At 42.9% G+C, this 26,428-nt stretch overlaps 1 protein-coding gene across 1 annotated transcript in view; it reads left to right on the top strand.

Annotated features, from left to right (window-relative positions):
- The window catches only part of DAGLA (diacylglycerol lipase alpha), a 74,447-nt gene extending 48,803 nt beyond the window's left edge, over positions 1 to 25,644 (top strand). The window contains exons 14-21 of the mRNA XM_085317789.1: positions 3,779 to 3,859; positions 6,010 to 6,152; positions 7,759 to 7,827; positions 8,914 to 8,986; positions 10,063 to 10,259; positions 10,593 to 10,722; positions 11,791 to 11,972; positions 14,341 to 25,644. Coding sequence (XP_085173915.1) covers positions 3,779 to 3,859; positions 6,010 to 6,152; positions 7,759 to 7,827; positions 8,914 to 8,986; positions 10,063 to 10,259; positions 10,593 to 10,722; positions 11,791 to 11,972; positions 14,341 to 15,268 — 1,803 coding nt within the window. The 3' untranslated portion in view covers positions 15,269 to 25,644. The remainder of the gene's footprint in view (positions 1 to 3,778; positions 3,860 to 6,009; positions 6,153 to 7,758; positions 7,828 to 8,913; positions 8,987 to 10,062; positions 10,260 to 10,592; positions 10,723 to 11,790; positions 11,973 to 14,340) is intronic.
- The last annotated feature ends 784 nt before the right edge of the window (positions 25,645 to 26,428 follow it).

The raw sequence follows: 26,428 nt of genomic DNA, 5'->3' as shown, positions 1-26,428 counted from the left end.
CATTCAGCAATGCGCTCGTGTTTTCCCTATTCTTCCTCTTCTACTGATTTATATTTGAAGAAGCCCTTCTTGTTATCCTTGACATCCCTTGCCAGATTTAATTCCAAATGGGCCTTAGCCTTCCTTGTCGCATCCCTGCATACTCTGACAGCATTCTTATATTCCTCCCATGTAGCCTGTCCCCTCTTCTCCATTCTGTGTGTTTTCTTCTTCTGTCAGAGCTTTGCCAGGGGCTCCTTGCTCACCCATGCAGGTCTCCTGCCCCCTTTGCTGCACTTCTTACTCAGGAATGCACTGCTCTTGCGCTTGGAGGAAGTCATGTTTGAATACCAGCCAGCTCTCTTGGACCCCTCTTCTAGGGCCTTAATCCATGGGATTCTTCCAAGTAGGTCTCTGAAGAGGTCAAAGTCCACTCTGCTGAAGTCCAGGCTTGTGATCCTACTTATTGCCTTGCTTCCTCCAGGCAGGATCCTGGATTCCACCATCTCATGGTCACTGCAGCCAAGGCTGCCCCCAACCTTCACATCTCTAACCAGTCCTCCTTTATTAGTTAGCACAAGGTCCAGCAGGACACTCCCCCTCATTGGTTCCTTCACCACCTGTGTCAAGAAGTTGTCATCGATGCATTGCAGGAGCCTCCTGGACTGTTTGTGCCTTGCTATGTTATCCCTCCAGCAGATGTCAGGGTGGTTGAAGTCCCCCATGAGAACCAGGGCCTGTGATCGTGAGGCTACTTCCAGCTGTCTATAGAAGGCCTCATCTACTTCCTCTTCCTGATCAGGTGGCCTGTAGTAGATACCCACAGCAGTGTCCCCCATGTTAACCTGCCCTTTAATCTTTACCCATAAGCTCTCGACTGGCTCCTCCTCCACCCCTAGGCAGAGCTCGATGCATTCTAGTTGCTCTTTTACATAAGGAGCAACTCCACAGCCTCATCTTCCCGGCCTGTCTTTCCTGAAAAGTATGTAGTCATCCATGACAGCGTTCCATGCGAGCTCTCCCACCATGTCTCTGTGTTTGCAATGAGATCGTGGCCCTGCGACCACACGTAGATCTCCAGCTCCTCCTGTTTGTTCCCTATTATGCATGCATTGGTGTACAGGCATTTCAGAGAGATAGTTGTGCATGCAGGTTTCCTGGGAGAGGTGCAGAAGGATCCCCTATAGCTATGTCTCATATGCACTTGCCCAGCTGCATGCACTTGCTGGTGGCCTCCATACTTGAGCTGTGTTTTGTTGAGTACCCTGTCTTTATAACTCTCCCCTTCCCCCATCCTACCTAGTTTAAAGCTCTCTTTACTAGGCTGGCCAACCTGTTGGCAAAGACAGGCGTGCCTCACTTAGTGAGGTGGAGACCATCTCTCCCCATCAGTTGCTGATCTTCAAACAGGGTCTTACAAGAAGCCAAAACCCTGTTGCCAATACTAGCAGTGCAGCCAGTTGTTAACTTGGAAAATGCATCTATTCCTTCTCTATTCTATTGAACTTGTACAGAAATAAACTACTAAAATGATGATGTAATGAAGGCTTATTTTGTGAGCCAGACAAGGTGACAGTAAGCAGCTGCTAAAAGGGTACCCTGAAAGCTCAGCCATAAGAGCTTTCACTCATTTGATAGAACAGTTATAGATAGATAGAGCAATAACTTTTAATAACTTTTTTATTATCTCTGCCAAATACAGCCCTCTGTGGGTATTCACACTTGTGTGCAAGGAAAGCCTGAAAATGTTCCATGCTAGAGAGATACTGATATTGATATTATACAAAAAACACCTTGTTTTTCAAATATTGCAGAGACATTTTGTGCCTTAAAACTGCAAAGCAATATAGAATATTTTCTTCTCACTTTCCGTAGATTTCTAATCTCTCTGCCCATTTACATGTGAAGTATTAAAATTAAGCCCAGATATAGTGAAACTTATAAAACAGACCATTTTAACAGAGAGCTTGAGTGCAACTTTGCAGTGATGAAACTCTGGTTCCATGATTTTAAAATCACTGTATATATAATGACGTATTATCATTACCAAAATATAGCTACAAGGCTGACTGACAGTCTATTAGTAGCATCACCATGGATTTAGGTCATGCTTTACAAAAATAGAATCCTAAATCCATATTAGAAATTCATGTAAGTAGTCTGCCATTTGTTTCTCATTAGAGTTGGAAATGGAGACTTTCCTAAATGCAACTGAAGCTGACAAGCTACTGAAAGAAGGTCTGAGCGCACACATGAAATATTATGACATCTGCTCTTTGATAGTGATGGTAACGGTGCAAACGTTGCATTTACAAGTTCAGCAAAATCACCTATGTTCTGTTTTTCTTCAGTAGTCAGATTGGTTTGATGGTTTTGAAAATCATCCATTTCTTTGCTTTTTGTGAGGATCATGAGTTCCTTTTATATCTGAGATTAAACAGTCTTCAGTAATGTTCGTATTGTATTTAAACTGTTTTCAGGGAGAGGTATAATCAAAAATAACAGAGTAGATAAACTTCTCTGTTTTTTGGCTGGCCCAGGTAATGTTAATAATTTGATGTCCGAATTGAGCAAATTGGAAGTAGCTGATTTCTGTTTACTGATGTTTATCCTGGATTACATCACTGTTCTTCAGCCTTTGCTGAAGGGGCTGACCTGCTGGAAAGCAGCTCTGCAGAGAAGGACCTGGGAGTCCTGGTGTTGACCACAAGTTGACCACAAGCCAGCAATGTGCTTTTGTAGCCAAAGCGGCCAATGGTATCCTGGGGTGCATTAGGAAGAGTGTTGCCAGCAGGTCGAGGGAGGTGATCCTGCCCCTCTACTCAGCCGTGGGGAGGCCTCATCTTCAGTACTGCACCTAGTTCTGGGCTCCTCAGTATAAGAGAGACTTGGGGCTACTGGTGAGAGTCCAGCGTAGGGCTACGAAGATGATTGGAGGACTGGAGCACCYGCCCTCTGAGGAGCAGCTGCGAGAACTGGGCCTGTTTAGCCTCGAGAAGAGGAGATTGAGAAGGGGTCTTATCAATGTCTACAAATACCTTAAGGGAAGGTGTCAGGAGGATGGAGCCAGACTCTTTTCAGTGGTGTCCAGCAACAGAACAAGAGGCAACGGGCACAAACTGAACGACAGGAAGTTCTGCCTGAATATGAGGAGGGATTTCTTTCCTATGAGAGTGACAGAGCACTGAAACAGGTTGCCCAGAGAGGTTGTGGAGTCTCCTTCTCTGGAGATATTCAAACCAGTCTGGATGAGATCCTGTGCAACGTGTTCTAGGTGACCCTACTTGAGCTGGGTGGTTGGACTAGATGACCTTCCAGCATCAACCATTCTGTGATTCTGTGATTTCTCTGTGAATTTGTTAGACTAGTYAATGTTTTCATTCACAGATTTTAAATGAAAGTGTAAAGTTTTGTAGTTAAGACACTGACACTGCCAAAAGTCATTTGTCTGCTCTACCACAGTTCTCAGCATGAGCTGAACAACCTTATGCACAAGGTTGATGCACAACCTTATGTTCAATAAATGATTTTTTTAGGCTATACTGTGAGTCCAGGAATAGGGCCTTTGAGTATTGTCATAACTTTAGAACTATTGTTTCTCCTAAATAGTTCATGGCTGTGCTAATAAGTGTGTGACAAGACATGCCTAATGCACTTGGTATTCCTGCTCAACCCTGACACATGCTATGTGGCACTCTGAGCTTACATACCATAGCTTTCAGGTAGTATGGTGCTGGCTAGTTTAGGCCTGATGTGCAACTGTTCACATTCTGTTATCTATCTTTATGTCTGTCCTCAGGGAATGGTGCTATCTGCTGAGTACATCAAGAAGAAATTGGAACAAGAGATGGTTCTTTCTCAAGCCTTTGGACGAGACCTGGTGAGCATTAGTTTTCTTTTATCCTTGCAGGCTATACAGAAGATGAGGTTTCCCTGAACCACTGGTGTTAAAACTCAACCTCTATGTCCCTCAATCTGTCATACTAATTTCTTAAAGCTTCCTTCCAATTCCTATCACTCTTGATTGCCAGGATAGGTAGTTATTTATTCCTCCAAGGCTTTATTTTATTTTGAAGTCTTCTGCTGAAAGGTCCTGCAGAGATGTTGAGTTTGCTCTCAGGCAAGTTAAAACAAGACCCATCTGGTGGTACAGGTGTTTTAAGGAACACTAAAATCAACAGGAACTAAAATCCCGTATCTGTAGAGAATCTCTCTGGAGACAGTAATGGGATTCCATGATGACTGTGTGTCTGTATTTCTTGTGATGGAATGAGCTATGGGAGAATTCAAGAGGGATGTTCTGAAGAAGCTTACTTAAGCTCATGTGTCAGTATTAGTACAGTCTATGCCTGACTGGAGAGGGCTTTTCTGAACCTATTGGTTCCCCACTGACAGCTGTCTTTTTCTCATGCCTGAAGAATGCCTTAACCTGAGCAATGCTTAGAGGAAACTAGCAATAACAGAAGGGAGAGAGAAAATGATAAGGGGGATGAAAGGCTAAATTGTGCTCTGAAATTTAATGTCTTAAGTTAAAACTGAAGTGTCTGCGTTGTAGTGTTGGGTAGATGTATGGCGAGATACATAGACATTTGACTTCTTTATATGGTGCTTTATTCCTCTGCCCAGAAAATAAAAACTGATCTTGTTAGGTGAGCTGTTGCTCATGGGGAATTTTTCCCAATGTGCTATAGAGCTCAATTGTTACCTGACTGGCAAGGATAGTGACATAGCTCTATATTTCACTTGTCTTCTGTGTGTGATAGTACATATCATATTGTACTCTGCTCAAAGCTAGCATTACATATGGTGTGCCCAATTTTTAATTGCTGTAGAACAGTGTAACTAACTGGACCTGATCAACAAGGATGGAGAAAGAGCTCAATTAAACAAACATGGAGAAATAGGCTTTTGTGCAGAAAATGAAATATCATCTGAATCTTGACTTTGAGAAAGATCTGAAGAAGTGGAATGAACAGGGCACAGGTGCTGTCCCAGGTCGTACCAAAGGTTCATCTAACCCAGTACGTTGTTTCTGACAGTTGCCAGCAGCAGATGTTCAGGAAGAAAGTATAACAAGTGAGGTTTATACAGTATAATTCTCCCTGGCGTTTACCTCGCTGACTGTAATAAGTGTAATGGTGACTTAGAGGTACCTTGAGAAGAAAAACAACCTCAATGATAGAACTTTCATTCAGGTAATTTGGTCTTTTGTTCTATATTTGATTTCTGATCTTATGCAGAGATTCAATTATGGCCTCCATCATGATGACTTGAGGTCTTGGGAGTATGATGCTAGATTCTCTATCTCTATATAAAATCTATAGGGTGCTGGCACTGCTTTGTGATCCTACAGAAAAACAAGACTCAGACTTCTGAAACATTGTTTTAGTAAACTTCTTGGGTTTGAGCCATGCTTAACACTCCAGCCTCTGAATATCAAGAACAGTACTAAACTTAGAGATTAGTATTGTCCCTGAATTAGTCGAGTAAATCTGCTGACTGTTGAGAATATGTAGTCTTCAGATAATTACTGTTCAAACTGCAAGCTAAGATTTCTGTTTTTCAGTATGACTGAGTAATGAAATTAAGGAGAGTGAATCATCATTTCTAGAACCAAGGAGAGCTCAGATTTGTGGACTTGGAGTCAGTTTTTCTCAGAAGGCTGTCAGATCTGAGGAGGAGCAAAAGCATATATCAATTCCCAAATAACCTACGTAGTTTGAGGACACATTTTTTCATTTTTCTTCCCGAAAGAGAGTTAATTCCAGTATCCCTTCAGAACATATGGAACTATTGCGGAGCTGCAACTGAATGTGCTTGGGCTGCCTCTGTGACATAGACTAGCCAGTGTAAATCAGAACTTTGCTCCCATTTCAGAATTTGTTGTAGTTTCCATTGGTGGAGAAGTTAGTGTGGAGAGCTAATGTATAGGAAAAACTCATCAGCTTGGGGGATGGACCAGTTTTGGGATTTGATGTGGAGTTTCCTTCCAGTCTGATCTCCATTTCTTGTTTTGTTTTTTGTTTTCAGGGCAGAGGGACAAAACACTATGGCCTGATTGTGGTTGGTCATTCCCTAGGGGCTGGCACAGCTGCCATCCTGTCCTTCCTCTTGCGTCCACAGTATCCGTCACTGAAGTGCTTTGCATATTCTCCCCCAGGTGGGCTGCTGAGGTAAGTGTTGGTACAGGAGGTCTGATGAGGGAGGGTGTGTAGTTGTAGCAGGATCAGATCCTGTTTGTGATTTTTTTTGGACAAAGATAGTCTCTGCCTTGAGGACCATATAGGAAAAGAGTGACAAGTTGTAGGAGCTGAGGGTTGTTGACAGTCTTTGTTCTGCATTGTCATTTGGAGTTTAGGTTATGATGGCAGATGGCCACTCTCCCAAATATTCAGGTTTGTGACTCGGTCATCTATGGCTAAAGCTCTTAGTTTTACCCTGGTTAGCGGAAAATGAAAGTTGAGAGGTTGGTAGTGAACAGGGTATGATTTCCTTCCTTATTGCCCCGTGCATAATGCCAGGGTGTCCTCTCCCCATCCACTGTGAATAGATTACGAAATGGGAGATGTTTGACAAAAAATAGATGTCTGCATCAGATCTAGTTTGCATCTTTTTGCAGCTGACAGAAAGAAATAGGCACTTCCAGGGTGTGAGTTCTCGCATCCTGAAGTGGATGCCTAACATAGGTCAGATGGATTGTGCTTCTCTGGTGTTTGTTTCTCTCCTTTGGCTGTAGGAGGAATCTAGACTGACTACCTCAGATATGTCTGCAGAGAGGTAAAGTGAATTCTTCATACTGTAAATTGGAACAGACCTGCCAGTTGTATTAATTCCATAGCAGCCAAATAAAAACATCCCTCTTCATGGCCATGGAGTGAGATAAAGTCTTTCTAGTCATGAGAAACACCATGGGGACACTTGAAAGCAGCTATGTGTTGTGAGAAGCCCCTTGTGATAGCTATTGCATCATGTTCCTACATCAGCCAGGGGATTTTAACTATCCTGCTAGTGAATCTGGACATTAGCATGCCCTGTTATGATAGTAATCCCCAGTCATCTGTTGCTATAGAAGAGTTGTTCTTCAGAATTTCCGTAGAATTTTATAGCTTTCTGTTCAGAGCTCTCCCTCCTGAGATCCGTGGATAGCTGTGCCAAGCTGCTCTGTGTCACCTCAACTGTCTCAGAGTTCAAGGAAGTGTCTCTGACTGCCACACATCTGATCTTTGTTGCACTATATGTCATGCCCAGGATCATTCTCTAGGTCAGTGATTCTGGCATCTACCTGTGGTGGCTCTAGGTCTCTAGGAAGGTAGCTCTCTGGAGAAGAAGCAGGTGAAGGAGTGAAAGCCATCCCTCTCATCTTGGTGCTAAGGTTACTGCAGAAAGTGGCCATCTTAGTTCTACAGTATCTTTTTAGAGTAGTCTCAGGAGCATGTAGTATCCTTTTCTTCCTTTTCTCGTGTCCTGGCCATTCCTGAACTATAGGAAAATCACTATGAGGCGTAGAATCTGAGTACTTTTCCAAATATATTCAGGAAGGAAGGAAGGAAGGAGCTATTCTAGCTGTAGGAAGAGTCCACTATACCATTAGGGTGTAATGGTGCTTGGGGTATGGGACATGGATTTCAGCCTTGCCTTAAGAGGGTGCAAGTCCCAAAGGTTTTGAGCAGCTTAGATTCTTCGTATGACCAGGTTCAATGTCTGGGAGTCAGGGAATGGAGTGTAGTTTGCTGCCAGTGAAACCCTTTTTGCTTCTTCTTAGTCCTGTTTCTCTTCCAGTGAGGATGCCATGGAGTATTCAAAAGAGTTTGTGACTGCAGTCGTGCTTGGCAAAGATCTAGTGCCCAGGCAAGTTGAGAAGCCTCTGATTCCTTGACAAGTATCTGCTGTTCTGTAGTAAAGTCACTCGTTCCCTATCGGAAGCCCTAAGATCATTTCTGTCTCCAGTTTCCTCATTTACCTGTCCTTGTGTGCTTCTTACTTGTCTCCCTAGTTACCTGYATTGCTTTATCTTTTATGCGGACACCTATATTGGTGTTCACACACCTTTGTGTGAGCATATCCCTCCCCTGTCTCTCAGTTGCCTGTATGAAAGAAAATGATGAATATCCTGTCTCTATAAATCTGTACATTGCAGTATCTGATATGTCTGTGCCATCTCCTGGGTTGTCTGTGTTATGCCATCCCTCTTTACCCTCTGCTCCAAAGTAGGTATACTGTCAGCTTGTATTTTATGCTGTTTGTCCCTGGTTACCTGTTCCATATCATCTTATATCTTTGAGCCAGCTCCCTAATTTCTTGTATCTTCACATTTCTCACCTCTCATCATCTCCTGGGATATGTCCTCCTGAATGGGCATTGGACTAGAAGCCAGGCAACCTGAGTTTTGTTTTCACCTCTGTCCTGTTGTGTGATCTCACATAATGGTGCCATTTCCTAGGCTTGTAGAGTTCAGTGGAGGAGCAATACTACAATACTACTAGAATTTGCCTGTTGGTGAATTGTATGACAAAATCTTTTCCATCCAGTAATCTGTTTACTGATATCACATAGCTCTGTGTCATCTTCCTGGTTTATCTTTTTGTGGCATCCTGTAATTGTTTCCTACTTGCCTGTTTCTGAGATTGCACCCTTGTATCATCTCCTTCTTTATCTATTCATTGACCTCTCTCATACTTGTGTTCATTACTCTGATTCTGTTACTGCATTTCATACTTGTTTATTGTTGCATTGATTTCCTGTGGCTTCTTTTCCCTGGTTCCTGGTGCGGTGTGATGTCACACCTCATCTCTGAAGTCATCTGCGTTAATGGCATTGTTGCATTCTTGTAGTATCTCCTGTAGCATGGTTTCTGTTCTGTGTGTATCTATTGTCCTCTGTTACCTGTCAGTAGTTCCCTGTCCAGGCATTGTGAATACTTTTTCTCTTTTCCAGGATTGGTCTCTCACAGCTAGAGGGGTTTCGCCGGCAACTTCTTGATGTTCTTCAGAGGAGCAACAAGCCAAAGGTAAGAATGAAGATGAACAGACACCTCAGTGTAAGTCCCTGAACAGTGAAGATAAACTTCCTTAATGTCACACAACAATATTGCAAACTTCTCCAGCCCCTCAGGTCCACTGTGACTACTGTCTAGGTAACCATAGGAGTGATGACAAGAGCTAGAAGGCAGCTAGAGAGATCAGAGCTTAAGGCTATACGCTGCAACCCAATAATTATAGTTTCATGTGATGATTCTGGTTCACATGCTTTCAGTTCAGTGCTATAGTCCTAAAACAACTAAGCAGGCAATTCTCCCACCTGAGCTTGTTTTGAAGTCTGTGCTCCAACTGTAGCTTTTTCTTGTTGGTAAGAAATGGTAACAGTCTTGGAAGTACAGGAATTGTGAGTTTATATAGGCACAGCTGTGTGTTGTCTGAATAGTGCTACAATACGCAGCCAGATAACATTTTGGAAATAGGTGTGTGAAGTTGTTCCTGCTCAGGCTTTTTGACGGTCACATTGAGACAGAAAAGCTCTAAGATTTTAAGATATTTGAGGGTAAAATATTATAAAAATGATTGGGAGAAAAGTGAGCTTACTTTTTTTTTATTAGCATTTTATGGTGGGTTTTTTTGTGGTTTGGATTAGAGGTTTTTGGTGTTTTTCGTGAGGGGGATTTCTTTTAGTGCATAAAGAAGAGCCTAAAGGGAATTTTTGTCTGGTTATGTTATATAATCTTTTGCTTGTTTTTAAACATCAAAAATTCAGATTTCTTTCTACTTTGTTTATTTTGGAAGGTTTGGTAAGTTATCATTTGAGAGATAAAGATGTCCTTGTTCTAGATCCCTAACTCTAAGAAAGTTTCCAGCAAAAAGAGGAAAGACAAGATTTTGCTGTTTTTAAGATTAAAATTGGAAGAGGAAAGGAGGAAGAAACAACCTTTCTTTTTGGATGGGGTTATTTCTATCTTTGGGTACACGATTAGGGAACCAAGTCACAAGCCCCATTCCTTTCATGTGTTTAGTTTAAACGAATCTACTTAACAGTCTCTAAGATGATTTTGCTTTTCTCCATTTTGTCCCTCCCCGTTCTTGTATTGGACAGTGGCGAATCATTGTAGGTGCTACAAAGTGCATACCGAAGTCAGAGCTCCCTGAAGAGACAGAAGAAAATTCAGTAACCAGTAATCGCCTCTGGACCCATCCTAGTGATCTAACTATTGCCCTGTCTGCAAGCACACCCCTCTACCCACCTGGCCGCATCATCCATGTGGTACACAATCATCCTGCAGAGCAGTGCTGGTGAGTGTGYGCAGAGCTGTGAAGCCAACCCATGGATGGGGGTGAAAATTACTTTTGGAAAAGACTCCCCAGTAGATGAACCAACCCATATGAGGGAGTTGATTTTTTTCCACTGTCCTATGGTGACTATGTGCTATGAGGGTGGGAAGATACTCATATTGCTGGTGATGCAGACTTCTGGAGCAATAGCAGTAGCATGTGTACTATAATATCTCCTATCTCCCTTTTTCCTGTTGTTGCTTTTTCTGTCTCTGTAACCTCTTGTTACTTTTGCATGCCAAAGTACTGGCCTACTCCCCATTTTTCTCTTTGTAATACCAACTCCTCTTCTAGTTGCTGTGAGCAAGAGGATCCCACTTACTTTGCTATCTGGGGTGACAACAAGGCATTTAATGAAGTGATCATCTCACCAGCAATGTTGCATGAACACTTGCCATATGTGGTCATGGAAGGGCTCAACAAGGTAACACTGAGAATTGGGATCAAGGATTTGGGAGGGGTCGTTCAGTGTGACAGCATGGACTTTGACTTGAATGCATAAGAGGCCATGGTTGGTCAGGAAAGGCTTGGTATGATAGTGCTGATGAGGTGAGTTTATAGTCACAAATGGACAAGGGGTGTGGTGATTTAAGCATACAGGCTGACTAGGCTTCTCAGTTCCAAGCAAAAGCTCTGCATGTATGTTGGAAAGTCAGAAAACTGCCCTGGTGCAATCCAGTTTTATTAATTCTTATGGCAAAAGCACTTAGATGCCCTAACTAAAGCTAGTATCTTGTCACAGCCCTTCATGAACAGTGAATGGATGGTCTTTGCCCAGCAGAGCTGGCTATTAAATACTCAATACCATTTATTTTGTGGAGAGGGGGAGAAGACTGCTCTGGGCCAGTCTTGCCCGAACTATTAGTGTCAAATTTAATGGGATCTGGAAATTGAATATAGATCTTCATCCCAATACCAGTGTCCTAAACTAGGCCGTCTTTCCAAATATGATGCCACAGTTAACTGATGTTGAGTGGTATTTGGTTCCTTCTCTCAGAATCTGCTCATTCCAGGTTGTGATAGAACTAAATGTCTGTATGTACAGCTGTGGGGTTGGAGGAGAGGGTTCAAAAATCTTACAGCCTGCTGCTGCAGCCCCTCTGTTACCCCGTGGGGTGACCAAGTTTGTGTATAATGCTTGCAGTATGCCCCTGAACTACAGTTTTAAGCCATGCAGCTCTGACATGTAGATTTAGCCAAGACTCTTATCCTGCTGGAGTCTTGAGGTTGCTTCTGGCAGCATCTTTGGTCACCTCCCCAGTGCTGATTTCCCAATAGGGCATTTTGACAGGGTGGATGGTGTCAAAGTTAGTCAATGTAATCCTTTATTTCAAGATCTTGCTCTGTGCTTGCAGAAGGCATTGATAAGAAACAAATGGACAAATCTAGCAGTTTCGGGCAAATCTAGCAGTTTCATGAAAATCCTGAGCTGAGAACAGCAAAACTGCTATCTCCAGTAAAACACTGGTGTTTCTTTGCTCACTTTGAATAGGTCCTGGAGAACTACAACAAGGGAAAAACAGCTTTACTTTCTGCAGCCAAAGTAATGGTGAGTCCTACAGAAGTGGATCTAACCCCAGAGTTAGTCTTCCAGAGTCAGCCCTTGCCTAGTGGACCCTCAGTACAGATTGGAACTGGAGCCATAGCAGTGGACAGAAGGAACAGCAGTATTAAGTAAGGACATATCTTTGATTTCTTAAGAGATTTACTGGATCTGGGTGTGGGTCCTCTTCCTCTTGGGGCACTGTGATAAACGTTTGTGGGAAGGACAGATCCAAGGCCTGCCTATGTGAGACCTTTACTTAACCTCAGTATACCTTGTACATGTTAGAGGAAAAAACAATCTTTGTCTTACTGAAGAATACATTGATGCAGCAAGGTCAGGAGGACCTAGAAGACAAGGTATGGAAACTTCTTTTTCCATTTATCAAGGCTACTAGGGTTTTTGTGGTACCACAAAACCAAACCTTGCAGTCTTGCAGCCAAATCTCCATTTTCCTGTGTGAATTATGTGCTCAAAGATACCCTGTGTGGTAATTCTCAAAAGCAGCAGATGCCATAAGCTTACCAGCAAATATGTGCACTTAATGTTTCTTTATAATATGTGACTTGTGGAATAATATAAACAGGAGAATCTGGAAACACAGATACAGGTATCTGGGCTAGCAGTATGGGACAAGAGTGAAGACGATTTCAGTGTGATAGGAAAGCAATAGGTGTTCTGTCTGTGAAGGACTAGAGTCAGAAGCTCAGTCCAGTGGAAACCAAGCAAGGGAGAAACACATGTTCTGAAAATGTTCCTGCAGTGATTATTTTATGAAAGCTAGACCACTGGTCAGTGAGCAGTGACACAAATATGCTGGCAAAGACCATAAGTTGGAGGCTGGGTAGTACATCCAGCATGTATACAAAGGATTAGTGTGAGGAAGAACTCGTTCTTTCTAGTAGATGTAAAGCAGAAAGACTCCTTGCATATTTTCAGATGAAGTTTGAGGCACTGAAGGAGACCACAGATTTGCAAGAGGCAGAAAAAAAATATATAAAAATATGGACAAAGATATGTTTCAAAGTTGTAAGATGAAGCATGTGACAGACGGTGGCAATGTGGTGAGAGAGACTCGTTTCTTTGCAAGGGAATCTCTTCTACTTTGGAGATTTTGAGTAAAGAGACCGAAAGAGAAGCTGTACGGTGTCTAAATAGATTGTGAGAAGAGGCAGGATGAAATGGTCTGTGCTGAAAACAATGCACAGCTGAGTGTCCTTGAGGTAACATGAGTGAGGTGTAAATTTAAAGAAAAGATGAGAGAGAAGACAGTAAATAATATGAAAATAATAAGGTTCTTGTCACAGAGAGAGGGAGTGATGGCCAGAAACAAGCAAAGGAGAGCTTAGACAGGAGGAGAACCACAGCACTGAAACAGCAAGAGGAGGGACTGGCTCATGTTTGTGAAGGCTCCAAGAAGTCCAAGAAGATGAATTAGGTCAAACAGCAGGAAGGAGAGTGGTTTCCATGTCATAGCCAGAGCAAACCCTGGAGAAATAGCCTAAGGAATTGCTTCATCTTGAGGTGAGTGAAAGCAGAGAGGGAATTCTTGTGAGATATGAAAGGGAAAGTAGGAGAGGGAAAGAGCAAAGAGGCTTTGGGGAGGTATTGGAGGAGGAAGAGTTGCAACTTGATGGTGTTTAGTTAAAAAATGGAGCCAGTTACTGTGTCAGATTCCCTGTTTTGGGGGTTCTTGAAATCTGTTCGCATACTTTAGCAAGGTTAGCCATGCGCATATTAGTCTGCTCTGTTGAAATAACAGTTGGATCAAATCTTGGCTTAAATTAAAAGCCTTTCCCTATAGATCAGTTGTGCCTTTTGGCAGCTGCAGTAGTCATTTACTAAGCCCGGTTCTTGTCCCAGACATTTCTCAAGTTTCTGTTTTTAGGGCAGACACTTTCTGACTGCAAGTAATCTCAAGTTTTGTGTAGGCTTGGTATGGGAAGCTCTTTTCCTGTATCTTTGACCCTATATTGGGAGGAACCTGACTGATCTATAGAAGTCTTAGTGTGACTGGAATTTTCTAAAGATCTTTACCTGTCTTAAGTTGAGTAGATTGCTCTTTTACCTATTTTAAAGTCTTCTGTTGGAAATGGTACCTAAATTGGTCATAGACAATGCTGTAACATAGTCTTCTGTCACTTTTTGGTAGTAAGGTAGTGATTGCCAGCAGGGAGAAGGAGGGGAAGGCATGAGACTGGAATGGTTCAGAGAATGAGAGGAAGGAGAAAATAGTCATAGGTTAACTGTAAGCCTGTCCTTTAATGTCTCATACCTCAAGCCTCTCTATTAATGTAGGAATTAGATGTGGAGGGGTAGGTGTAGAAATGTTAGGTGGGGGCTTAGCTTTCAGCTGGGAGGAGGAAGAAATGAAGTGTCTCCTGCACTTATGTGAGATGGCTCTAGTTAGAGAAGTGATATGTGCCCAAGACTCAGTTCCTCAGTTGTGGTTCTCTAAGGAGTGATGCAAACTCATGTTGTCCCTGTTACTCTTTGCAGGAGCAAGTCTCATTCTGAAATTAGCTTGGAGGGATTTTATGAGACAAAGGCAGTTTCTCCTGTGCAGAAAGACCCTGTGGAACTTCTCCTCCTGGATACAAAGGAACGGCTCTCTGTGGAGCTCCAGGACCGTCGTGCCCCTCTAGCAACCATGGAGAGCCTCTCTGACAATGAATCCATCTACAGCTTTGACTCAAGGCGCTCCTCTGGTTTTCGAAGCATCCGGGGCTCCCCCAGCCTCCATGCTGTCATGGAGAAGGATGAGACACACTGCTTTTATATAGACCCTGTTATCCCTGAGGAGAACCCCTCCCTCAGCTCACGGACAGAGCTGCTGGCTGCTGATAGCCTTTCCAAGCACTCCCAGGAGACTCAGGCCCCAGACACTGTTCTCAACAGTGGTGGTACTACCCCCCAGCGACGCTTCAGTAAGGAGGGGGCCAGCAGTGAGGGGGACCAAGTTTCTTTATCCCCTCATGAGGAGCTGTCCCTCCAGAATGGACGACTCACCGATGTTCCCAGTCCCCAGGTACTGGAGTTTGCTGAGTTCATAGACAGCCTCTTTAATTTGGATAGCAAAAGCAGCTCCTTCCAGGACATCTACTGCATGATGGTGTCAGACCGCTCCAGTGACTTTGCAGAGATGCCCAAGTCTGTCAGTGATCAGGAGATCCTGTTAAGGGCCCAATATGAACCCAACTTAGTCCCAAAGCCCCCAAGGTTGTTTGCAGGCTCAACAGATCCTTCGTCGGGCATCTCTGTCTCACCTTCCTTCCCCCTTAGTTCATCCGGAGAACTCATGGACATCACTCCCACAGGTGTGAGCAGCCAGGAGTGCTTAGCCCCTGACAAAATCCGGACTTCCACCCCCTCTGGGCATGTAACCAGCCCTGCCAAGCAGGAGGACCTCATGATTTCTGCTCTCTAGGGCAGGGGTAAAAGGGTGCGGCTCTGCGAGCTGATCCCATAGGCTGAGTGCTGGAATAATACTTGGAAGTGTTGGTCATTGGGCAGTTCAGGTCAGAGGAGACACCTGGAAACATTCCTTCTGGGGTGCCACAATGGCAGCACAGTGGTGTCTGGAGGATGGATTGTGCTCGGGACCCGTGCTTTTATTTGAGAGAAGAAGCATTACCTCACAATGCCTGCTACACTAAGAGGGTCTGAGTCACTAGAGGTAGATGCAAGTTCCCTACCTTAGCCTGTCTGGTTTCTATTAAGGGGCAGATTCCTTGCCCCAGGGTACTTGCTGAGGTGTGGGAGTGAAATATTCTGCTTCAGGGAATCCTTCGAGGTGAAGGAGTGGATTCTCTGAAGTTTGAAAGTTGTATGAACGGAAGCAAAGGGACCAGATCACCTCCCTAGTACTATTTTCAATGGTTTTGGAAATAAGCGGATTGAAACTTTGGGCCCTGTTGCACTAACATGTTGGATCTGGCCCAAGATCCAATTCGTCATACTTCCATGGGGATCGTTTTTGTAGGACATTCTCCCATTTTAAAGCCATTGGGACTGTATTCTCCCTAAATGCAGTCTCCCCTTCCCTGGCCAGGCACAGCAAGAATCAGGCTGTCACTGTGTTTTCACTCCCCTGAGTATTTCTGTGTTCAGTGACCACCAGGCTGCTTTTGAGAGGAAAGGAAACTGTTCTGGAGAGCCAAAGCCCTTTGCCACGTTTCTTCCTTTGCCAGAAGGAGTTTTCCTGGATGTTGCCATCGTCACTTACAGATCCCTGGACCACTCTGAGCTGGCAACGTTCCCGCAGGACTGACAAGATTCTCATCTCAGAGCTGCATGGAAGGATCAACTTCAACATTTAGAAGGCTCATCTGCACCCAGCATTACTTGCCAGGCCCCTGTGGAGCCTAGGAGCCTCTGCTGGACCCTGCTGGGTCCTAACACCGCCAGTATGTAGTAATCACAGATCAGAGCCAGCCTCTGTCATTGAGAGTTCAGGGAAAAAATGAACTCTTACTAAGTATTGAAATCTCCTGTATGTTTACAGAGCTGCTAAGCTTTTTGCAAGGTATTTATTAAGCACACAGGAAGGCTTTCCCTAAGCGAGAAGCATGTTCATTCTCTCCTTCCTGTAACATTCCCTCTGGGGATATAGGAGGGAGAGAACGGGCAGACTTTGGTACAATTGCAAGTCTCCTGTTTTTAAAGTGGGGGTAGGATGATAGGAGAACTCCTTGGATCTAAGCCTAGGGGAAACTGCATGCATCCCTCACCCAGTCTCCTTCTCTGCCTCCCCATTGCATGACAACACATTACATAGCCCAGTCATGTCACTGGTAAAACTATGTGAGCACTGCTGTGCAGAGCCTCAATGTCCAGAGTAGCCAAATAGAGCTGTCATATGGCAGAAATTTTCTGACCATGGAGGCAGGAGAGAAGCTACCTATCTAGAAAGTTAACATACCATGACCTGCACAAATTCTTTAACTGACAAAATACACTCAAAGCTTGGCAGAATCACCAATCAGTCTTATGGGAGCTCTGACCTCTCTCACTGGAAAAGAAATTCCCAATTAACTTACTTATTGTACCCATGTTGTTGTCCTCCTCTCTCCTCCTTTACTGTGGTATTTCTGTTGTGGGAGAATACTGTGCTTCCCATGAGCTTAGTCCAACTGTTCATGAGTACTACCTGGGATCTTGTTATCTGTAGCCTCTAGCTGTGTTCCTCAAGTAGTAGCTAGAAGCCCTGGCCATGGATCTGGACTCTGATGTCCTGGGTGCTGTACAAACAAAGCAAGAGTGGTATCAAGCACTATTGCATCAGAACAGTAGCACTTTATGTCCATTGTTTATTGATGTAAATGACTTCAGCAGGTGCACAGAAATGCTGAACTGGACTTTGTGTCCAAGTGCTAAAGTCCCTTATAACAATTAAATATAAGACACTGTATCTTCTGCTCCTTACAAATCACAGGGCCTCTAGAAGTGCAGCGGCTTTGTCAAATAGGCGGTCAAATATTGTCAAAAAGGCAGTAAAATACTGTCCCAGTGGTTTACATTCAAAATGTGATCTCTTCTAACTTCTTGAAGGGAATAAGCCTTTCTGGATTCTAAGTACTTTGTAAAAGAAAAAGCATTTCCTTCCRAGCAACAAAAAGTTACTTCTTCTTTTTTTGTAGATCCTTCAGAAAAGAGCAGAGTGTTGTATTCCCCTTGCTGAGAACTTCAGTAGTTCAGGAACTCATACAGAAGAGCTGTGTAAGTGTCATCAGATCATCCACTATTGCAGATGCGGGTAAAGGTGAATTGCTGCAGATACCCAAAATTAAAAAGGTGATGTCCAGGAATGCTGGACGAGAAGCTGAATAGTTATGAGGGAGAAAGGGTCATTTGGAGATGTAGACTGATACTAGTAGGCTAGCTTACCTCCTGATGCAAGCTGCTTGACATTTTGGTAGAGTGAGGAAAAGGAGTTAATTTCTGCCTTTAAACGTTGGCAGAAGGTGGGTAGTAATAACTTAGCACTTAGGTGGAGTTTTATATCTGCAAAGCACTTTACAAACATTAATGAAAGAAGTGTCTCAATTCCTGGCAGTTATTAATGAGGAGATGGCTTTCTCTGAGACTAGGTCGAACTGCTGGTGCCCTACACAAGGGAGGTAGAAGTTGACTCAAAGCAAGGAAGGTAGATTCCTCCCTGTTAGAAAAGAGTTATTGTTTCAGTAGTGACCTGATTAAGTTTAACAGATTGCACTATTGCACTAGAAAGTCATTTCTAATCTGGGTGTAACTCCATTATTTCTTGGCATACATGATCATGTGCATGACTGTTTCCTTTCTCTGTGCCATTGGAACTGTATTGTGGGGGAATGTGGCTACCTTGCCCTGACCAGCTGTATCAGAAACAGCCTGGCATGCTGCAATTTTGCTTTGTTTGTGTTCTGTGCTTATTAGGCTTCTTCTGAAAAGCCTGGAAATACCTCCTGCTTGTGACCTAGCTCACCATAGGCCAAGGCAGTGAAGGTGCAAAAGAGCCTGTTTAGTTAAGGTTCTTATTGCAACACATTATGGGTAATCGCTGTTTTCCACTGTTTTCTCCCGACAAACAGATCTGTTTCCAGTTGCTGACCCTCACAAAGTAAATCTATGTTCTCTGCATTTTTGCTTTAAATGTCTTTCTGTATGTCTTCATTCTCATAATTTCTGTGCTGTAGGAGCATTTGCACAGGCTGATGTTGTATTCCATCTTGGAAGAGCATATTTGAAAAGTTAAAAATAAATACTAAGACTGTAGTTACCTTCTTCATTCATACTGCATACTACTGCCTACTTTCTCTGCCTTCTTCTACTCTGATGTGTAGCTGTCTTTGTTAAACGAAGCTTCTTCAGGTTTCTTAACCGCTTGGCTGCTGGTTTCTATTCTCAGGCTGTTATGCAGCCACTTTGTACATCTTAATGTTTAGATATTCCCTTAATATTTCAGTGAGACATTACACCCCATAGGGGCAGTACTAGAAGTGTTACTTGTGGTACCTGACACACTGGACCTCAGCTAAGCAACCAACAGTTCTTTGGCATATCCTTAAATAGCAATTTGGAGCTACTGGATAAAGGAGTAGAACTGAGGCCATCCAGTTCCTGGAGGACAGAAAATGGACTTTGTGCACCCTAAAATTAAAGCATAGTCAGTGAAACCCTGTACACTGATGCAGCTTTGTCAAAAACTCTAGCAAGTTTTTCTCTGTTCTTTCCATAGCCCTTCAGGTACACAAGTTTCATTTAACTGTGTAAGGATGGGATGTTGTCATCTCATGTTATTGGAGACATTCTCAGCAGACTGTAGTGGAATGTAATCCTGAAGCCTTGAAACATTTGGGGCAACGTGGGAGGCCCTTAACTAGGTGCATGTTTAACTACATCCATCAGCTTAGTGAGGAAGAGCCTCTGACCTTTTCTCAAACACCCTCGCAAGATATGATGGATTTGATGTTGCTCTGTTCTTCACATCTATAGCCTGCACGCTAAACATTTTGAGTATGTCTAAAGTGGAAGAAAATATTCCCATTGATAATATTCTGATATCGAGCCCTGAGCATGTAGTGCTGGCTAACTTTATTTTTGATAGCTCTTCTACCTCAGTAATGCTGCTTTTATTGTTTTAATTGCAGCAGTGCCAAGCACATAGAGAGGATCCTGCTATGCTGTGTGTACAAATACAGAACAGAAAGACATCTCTTCTCCAACACTTAATGTTCTTCCCTCTCCTCTGTGGAGCTGTCCTWTCTGTTTGGAAATGCATTTTCTTCTGAAGTTATGACTCTTTGATCTTTCTTTATTTTTCTAATCTCTATTCCTGTCATGTAATCAGGAGCCACCTTATTTCTCTTCTTGGTTACTCCATCTCAGGATGATGGTGTCTCAGTCTACATCCTTGGTAGCCCCACTGACACAGTTACTCCCCATGTTCTCATAATGTTTCAAAACACAGTGGAATGGGATTCCTGTCATTGTCTGTCTTCCCTAAATTTGTGTCTTGATTCACTTGAGAGCTGCTGCTTTCAGTGGCAGATAAGGATGTGTAGAAAGGTCATAGAGTTGTTAGCACTGAAAGGTTCTTAGATATAAGTATAATATCTCTAGCTTTTGCTTCTCGTGTTTCTGGTCTATATTTTCCATATTTATTCACAGCTTCTACAATTTTTTAAAAGAACTTTATTCAGAGGTGAACAGGAGTTATATGAGATATTTTGCTCTGTACAGAGGACTGATATGGCAAAGCTAGTTGTGAATGTAAATATGAAAATCCACTGACTCTCATTTCTGTGCTTTTGGGATATTAAATATGTTGTTTTAGATTACACTAACGGCTGAGGGTTCCAAACAGGAATGGGATTTAAAGAGGAACTAGGTGTTGCTGTCAATGAACAAAGGAAGATGAGAAGGAAGAAAATCCACTTGGATGAAATCCTGTCTAACATGCTGTAGATGACCCTTCTTTAGAAGAAGGTTGGACTAGATGATCTCCACAAGTCCCTTCCAACCTTACCGATTCTGTGATTTAGTGAGCAATGGGGGGATGCACATTCAGTATATGCTCTTTGGAACTTCTGCTGCGAGAGCTGACTTATTGCCCTACCTTGGCCAGTGTGTCCTGTCTCTGCCAAAGGAAACAGTGTAGGGGGGATCTGTGACAAGCCCAGCAAACTGAATGGATGTAGGATTACTTCTTCGGATATCATCTCCAAATAAGTTTCACCCCGCCCCTTCAGTTTCACTGTGTTTGTAAGGAGGAGCTAATTAAGAGGGGTGTTAAACCTTCTCTTTGCCTTCAGTGATTTTGTTTCTTTATTGAGTCTTTCTGATTTGTCCCTGCTCTAGATGCATTTTGTCCCACTCTGTGTGAAGTTTTCCTGTAGTTTTGTCTGTTGCTACTTCCCATTTTTAAATTCATTTTAATTCTTGCTGTGTTCTGCTTTCAGACTGGGTATTGAGCTCTATACATGTTTGTGAGCATCTTGTTGATTTATAAAATGGCCTCTGGTAATATATTCTTTGTGCATTTGGTTGTTTTCTCTATGTTTTTTTTTATCTGCAGGTTGGCAAAGACCAGTATTTTCATTGAACTGCCCACACAGCTACCCAGTTTAATTTAGAGCTCAGGGCATATGAGTGATAAGAATTATTCCTTGCAGTGGCCATGTGTTGATCATTGCTGAAATATATTTGTTGGTGTGTTTGCAATTTGCCTTTTGCAGCTATAGCCCTTCAGAGAAGCTTGGAAGTAGCTTCAGGCTTAGTCAAAAATATGTTTTTGTCATCTGCCAGTGTACTGACAACCTCGTACTTGTTCCCTTTCCTAGGATCTCTCTCACATCTATCTGGGAGCAAAACAGAATATGTATTACCTTACCTATGCAAAATGTAGCTGGTTTCCTCTGCAAGTTTTACAAGCTGAGTGGATGTGTTTCTAGATATTGTGAAATTCACTGAGGTGTCTTAAAATTTAACTGTTCGGTCACAAGCTACCTCCCTGTTTCTGCTGGTGAATAGATGTCATATGCTCTCATATGCATACATAAATACTGCATATACTTATAAGTGCTGCCCGCTATATCTAAATCCCAACATGACCATGACACTGGAAGGCATTCCAGCCTACCCCGTTTAATTTTCATGATCAACAGAAGCACTTCTGTATCTGCCTTGAGAATCAGCTGGCCTGGAGATCTGCTAGATACCGAGTGTTCACTGTGTGATTATGCGTACCCACGGCTTGGATATTCTCCTCTCTTTGCAGTATGAGAACATTCTGCCTGCAGCAGCTTTTCTCAGTTTGCAGCAAGGTTACCAGCAGCATTTGATCTCTCTTTTTTTAGGCATGATGGTTGTAACTACTGCCTGCAGGACACATTAAACCACATAGGCCAGTAATTTGCTGATAAAGTGGCTTATAAGTCTTTAAATGCAATGCAGAAATACTGGCAGTATTTAAAGTAACCTTTAGCCCTCAACAAGCCTAGCAGCTTTGCTGTTTGCTTGAAAGCTCCTTCAGCTTTTTTTGAATCTGTGGCATTACATTTACATCTTTCTGCTCAGACAAGTGAAATCTGAGATCCTTTTTGCTGAAGATCCTTCTATGCTGTCATATGTTTGTTATCCTGTCTTGTGTTGAAGTTATCCCCAACTGAAGCTGGATTTTTGCTGAAAGCTGTTATGTAATTATGCTGCTGCCAGCACAACTCTCACAGAGCTGTGATACTCGCTTTCTATTCGGAGAAGCATAGGGTGAGTAAATATTTGTTGGCTAAATGCTACCTTGTTAGAGTTCTGTAGCAACAGAAGCAATGAGTTACAAAAGTAAAGGGAAGTGTAAGGAAAATGGATCAAATATCTAACATATTGAACCTGAAAGCTCAATGTGAAATCCCAAGATAGACTTAACAGGAATGGCTGTTGTTGCTATTAGCTTTGGGCAACAGTGCACAAAATGGAAAAGGACACATGGCAGTCTAAAACTCCTGTCAGGTCCTTTTCTTAACAGATGAAATGTCAGCTTCTTTACTGCTTGCAGTGTACATGGTGCCTCTTTAACCTGCTTAACGAAACGGAAGGTTGGAAATGAAGCAGTTGTTTTGCACAGACTGCTCTGCTGGATTCTCTGAGAGAACTTACTGCTTTGAAGCATTTGAAAGCATTGGTTCACTTGGTCTTGTTGCACATCCTTATCAGAGGCTGTTCAGTACTGAGCTGCAAAGCTGAATTTAGGGAAGAACTACATCTCTTGTGCAAGAGTTCCCTTCCATGGTGCTCCCTCATGGATGATGCTGTCTTTCATGTTGCAGGCAGGGAGTGCATCCTGCTGGGAGGCAAACACTGCCCTTAGCACAAGGGAGAGTGAGAGAGAGGCTGGAACTGAGACATATGACTTAGTTTGGGAGTTTATTGCTTTCCAGTAAAGTAGTCATACAGCTAATATGGGTAGAGAAGTGTGAGAGGTGTAGGTGAAATGGGTTGTATGAATATTAATTGATGCCCTTCTCCTCCTTGCCAACTCCTGAATGGGCTCTATTCCCTTCAAGTGAGAAGCCAGTGCCCCTTGTAGTGAGTTGTTGTAGAGTGTTGTAGTGAGGTCAGATGGCATGGATCAGCACCTGGGGCCTGCAGTTTGTTTGCTTTTGTTTTACATTCCATCCCTGAGAGTCAGGGCCTTCTTCACTGCCAAAGTGGGTGGGTATCGTATCTGTGGTGGATAGAGCTGGAAACCTAAACCTTGCTAATTTGTAAACTCTGTGTCATTAGAACTGAGAAATATTTTAGGAAGGAAATCCTTTATTGTGTAACAATAACCCATCGTGTGGAGGGTGGTATGTTCTGCATGGCAGCAAAACTGTTGGCTTCCATTGCAAACTACCAAGCTTCTGTTGCACTTTCTTCTTCACCATCTCCACACTGTATCTATACCCTGTGCTTCTGTTAGAGCTGTTACACCCTGTGCTCTGTGCAGGAGAATGTTGCCATTCTAAACTCTGGCTATTAGTGGACATACACACTTAAAATTTGAAACAGTCAGAGAGCAGTTCCTCATTGTGTCGTAGAAGTGACAGCCCTAAACGACAAGAGGAAGTGTATGCACTTACCTTCAAGGACTTCACTGCCTCCATTATTGATATATGTTTTTGCTTATTTTCTTGACTTCATACGTGTTGTGCCTTTGTTTTCCATTGGCTTGAGGTACAAACCTTCTGCTTGGGATCATACAGCTACTAGCTTCCTTTCCAACTTCTACACATTTTTTTTCCTCTGGAATGTGGATGCAAGGAGATGAGGTTTGGCCAAGGACTGATTCAGAGTTGTTCTTACTGTCGATACCTCTTTTTCTACCTCGGTTAGGCTTTGCAAGATTTCCCCACTATCTCCTGCCACTTCAGGTTATCTCAAAGTGCCAATAGCAAAGTCGGACCTGAGGCAGGCTGCTTCTTCATACTCACACCACAGTTACCCAGCCATCCCCCTCCAATCTTGAATCTTGTCTTGCAAGGCAATTTTTATCCACAGTAGGAAAGGAAGACTCCCACCATTTCTTACCTGTGGTGTATGTGATCTCAGACAGTGTTTAACAGGTTTATTCATGAATAAAACTCCCTGTCTTCAAGATCTGACCCTCTATGTGCAAGAACTTATGCTGAAAGGGACTTGCCATATTCTAAACTGTTCTCTGCAGTTTTGATGTAATGACAGTTCTCAGACTGGTTCTAGGATAGCTTCCAAACATAAGCTCTCTTATTAGGGAGTTGGGCATTTTTGCTGTTGTCATTGCTGTGTTTGAGACCCCTGCTGACTTCACCATATCATCCCTTGTTCTGTTTTTCACTTGCTGAAATATTCTACCCATGCTTCACATCCATATGATAAAAGGACCTCTATTTGGTTTCTTACTTATTTCTGTAAAATCATTAAACACAGACCAGCACAAAAATGAACCTTCATTTTGGTTTTATTGGGATTCCACTGCCCTGCATTCTGACACACGCTTTATGTAATTCTGATGCCTCAGAGTCAGAAAAATGTGATACATGTGGCAGTACCAAGATGAGGAGGGAGCAATCCAAAGCAGCATGTACATTGCTCAGCACTCAGATGTGTTTGGTGGCACTTGCCTGTATGATCTGTCCTGTCCTAACACATTACCTTAGGGAGTGTTGTGTATATGAAAATGATCTCATCACTGTGTGTTTGATAGACCACTACTACTCACCTCCTTGGGTCTTAGCTCCTTTATCAGCCTATCTACAGGTTCCACTGGCAGCCACTGTCTGGTGGGTAAGTGGCATCATTTGCAACTACCAAGGTTATAGCTTCCCTGCTTTCCCTCCACAAATACTGCAATTGACAGCAGAGGTGACATCCAGGGAATAGTTCCAAGTTCCTGTCCTACTGAAACTTCATTAATAATGTCAGTGCAGGGATTACTGATAATGAGTTGCACCTCACCATCTGCATGCATGGGGCAGCAGGAGAGGAGCACTCTGTACTCTAAGACCTTTTCCTTTAGCTCAGCTGTCTGCTGCTATGTCTTGCCATGACAGCCCCCAGTCTGGTCTCTTCTCCTAGATGGCTGTTCATAAGCAGAGACAGTAAGACTGGAAAAACTGGGCAGAAGCTACTTTTCTCTCATTTTTTGGTGTTCCTTAGTGCCAGCTCTGTTGGGTGGAACCCAGCTCAATGACCTCCATGCTGTAAGAGTCATGGCTGTATTTTGATGGGGGGCTCCACCAGGCAATGCGATAGAATAGCTTCTTTGCCTTCCACACCTCTGTAAGGGACAACACCAATGCCTCTATAGAAAAAAACCTTTTGCTGGCTTCTGTAACCTATCTCGCATCACATGCTGGGGCAACTCACACTACAATAGCTATGAAATTAACTCTTTCAGCCCAACTGTCTCTTTATAGCTAAAGTCTTTTGCATTTATGGGAATAAATAATTCTTCTAGGGAGCTCTGAGTTGCTCTGGGTGCCTCTCACCATGTGCAATCAGTGGGGAAAGAACACAGGAGCCTCTGTCCCCATGCTCAAGGTCACTGCCCTTTCCAGGAATGCTGCCCTCTGGATCCCTGCTCTGAGCTGCCCCAGCATGAAGACTACAAGGAAGCTCAAGCACCCTTCGTGTGCCATTCTCATGTGACTTTTTGTACCTATATGTGAAAGAGCTAAACTAATATTGCTATAAAGAAAGATGCAGATTAATATAGCATATTCTATAAAGATATATGTATATAAAATACATGTATATAAAAATTTCTGTATATTGTATGGCACTGTGTATAAAATGAATGTAGAAGCATGACTGGTGTATGTGACTGTTCCCAAGCCTGACCTGCAGAATGATGTTCATGTGATTTGCCTGAGGTTATATCCTGAAGGGTTGTGTGTGTTTCAAAGCTGGAAGAAACTGCATTGTACTCTTATTATAGAAGGACAAGGAAGATGATGGTGCTTTATCACTACAACTGTCTGAAGTTCTCTATCTCCAGAGGCCCCTTCCAAGCTCAACCGTTCTGTGATTCTGTGATATGAATGTTTGGTGCTTTTTACACTATGTATGGAAAAATACGGTAGTATTTTCATGTTCTGGAAAGTGGAAAGCAGTAGTCTCACTACAGGGACAGAGAGGCAAGGAGAGCAATGGAACAAGTTAGTGAAAGGTACAGGAGCTTTCTGACCAGTTGTTGGAAATATGGGCAGGGAAAAGGAATGCCTGGAAGAAAATAATCCTATTAACGGCTGCCTGGAATAGTTTTTACAGTTGTTCCTGAACAAACTTAGTACTGTCATGGAATTAAGAGCTACAAAGTGGCTGAACTACTGAGTTCCTATAAAAATATCTAGAAAAAGTGCTGGTATGTATAAATGCTTGTCTGATGCTTTGGTAGGGGTTTGCCCTCTCCCTCCTCATCCACCATAACCATATCAGTTAGTCTGATAAAAGGATACTACCTCTTCTATAAACACTTTCTCAAGCTAAAGAAAAAAAAACAGCAATAAATCTCTGGATACTACCCTTGTATAAACATAAAATAATCCATGCTTAGGAATGAGTGTTTTAATAGAATTACTAAGGTGAAAGT

This window comes from Rhea americana, unplaced genomic scaffold (assembly GCF_003343005.1).
Source record: "Rhea americana isolate MKP2758 unplaced genomic scaffold, rheAme1 scaffold_506, whole genome shotgun sequence".
Classification (NCBI taxonomy): Eukaryota; Metazoa; Chordata; class Aves; order Rheiformes; family Rheidae; genus Rhea; species Rhea americana.
Note: the sequence above shows the minus strand (reverse complement) of the source record. Positions and strands in the feature narration are given on the sequence as shown.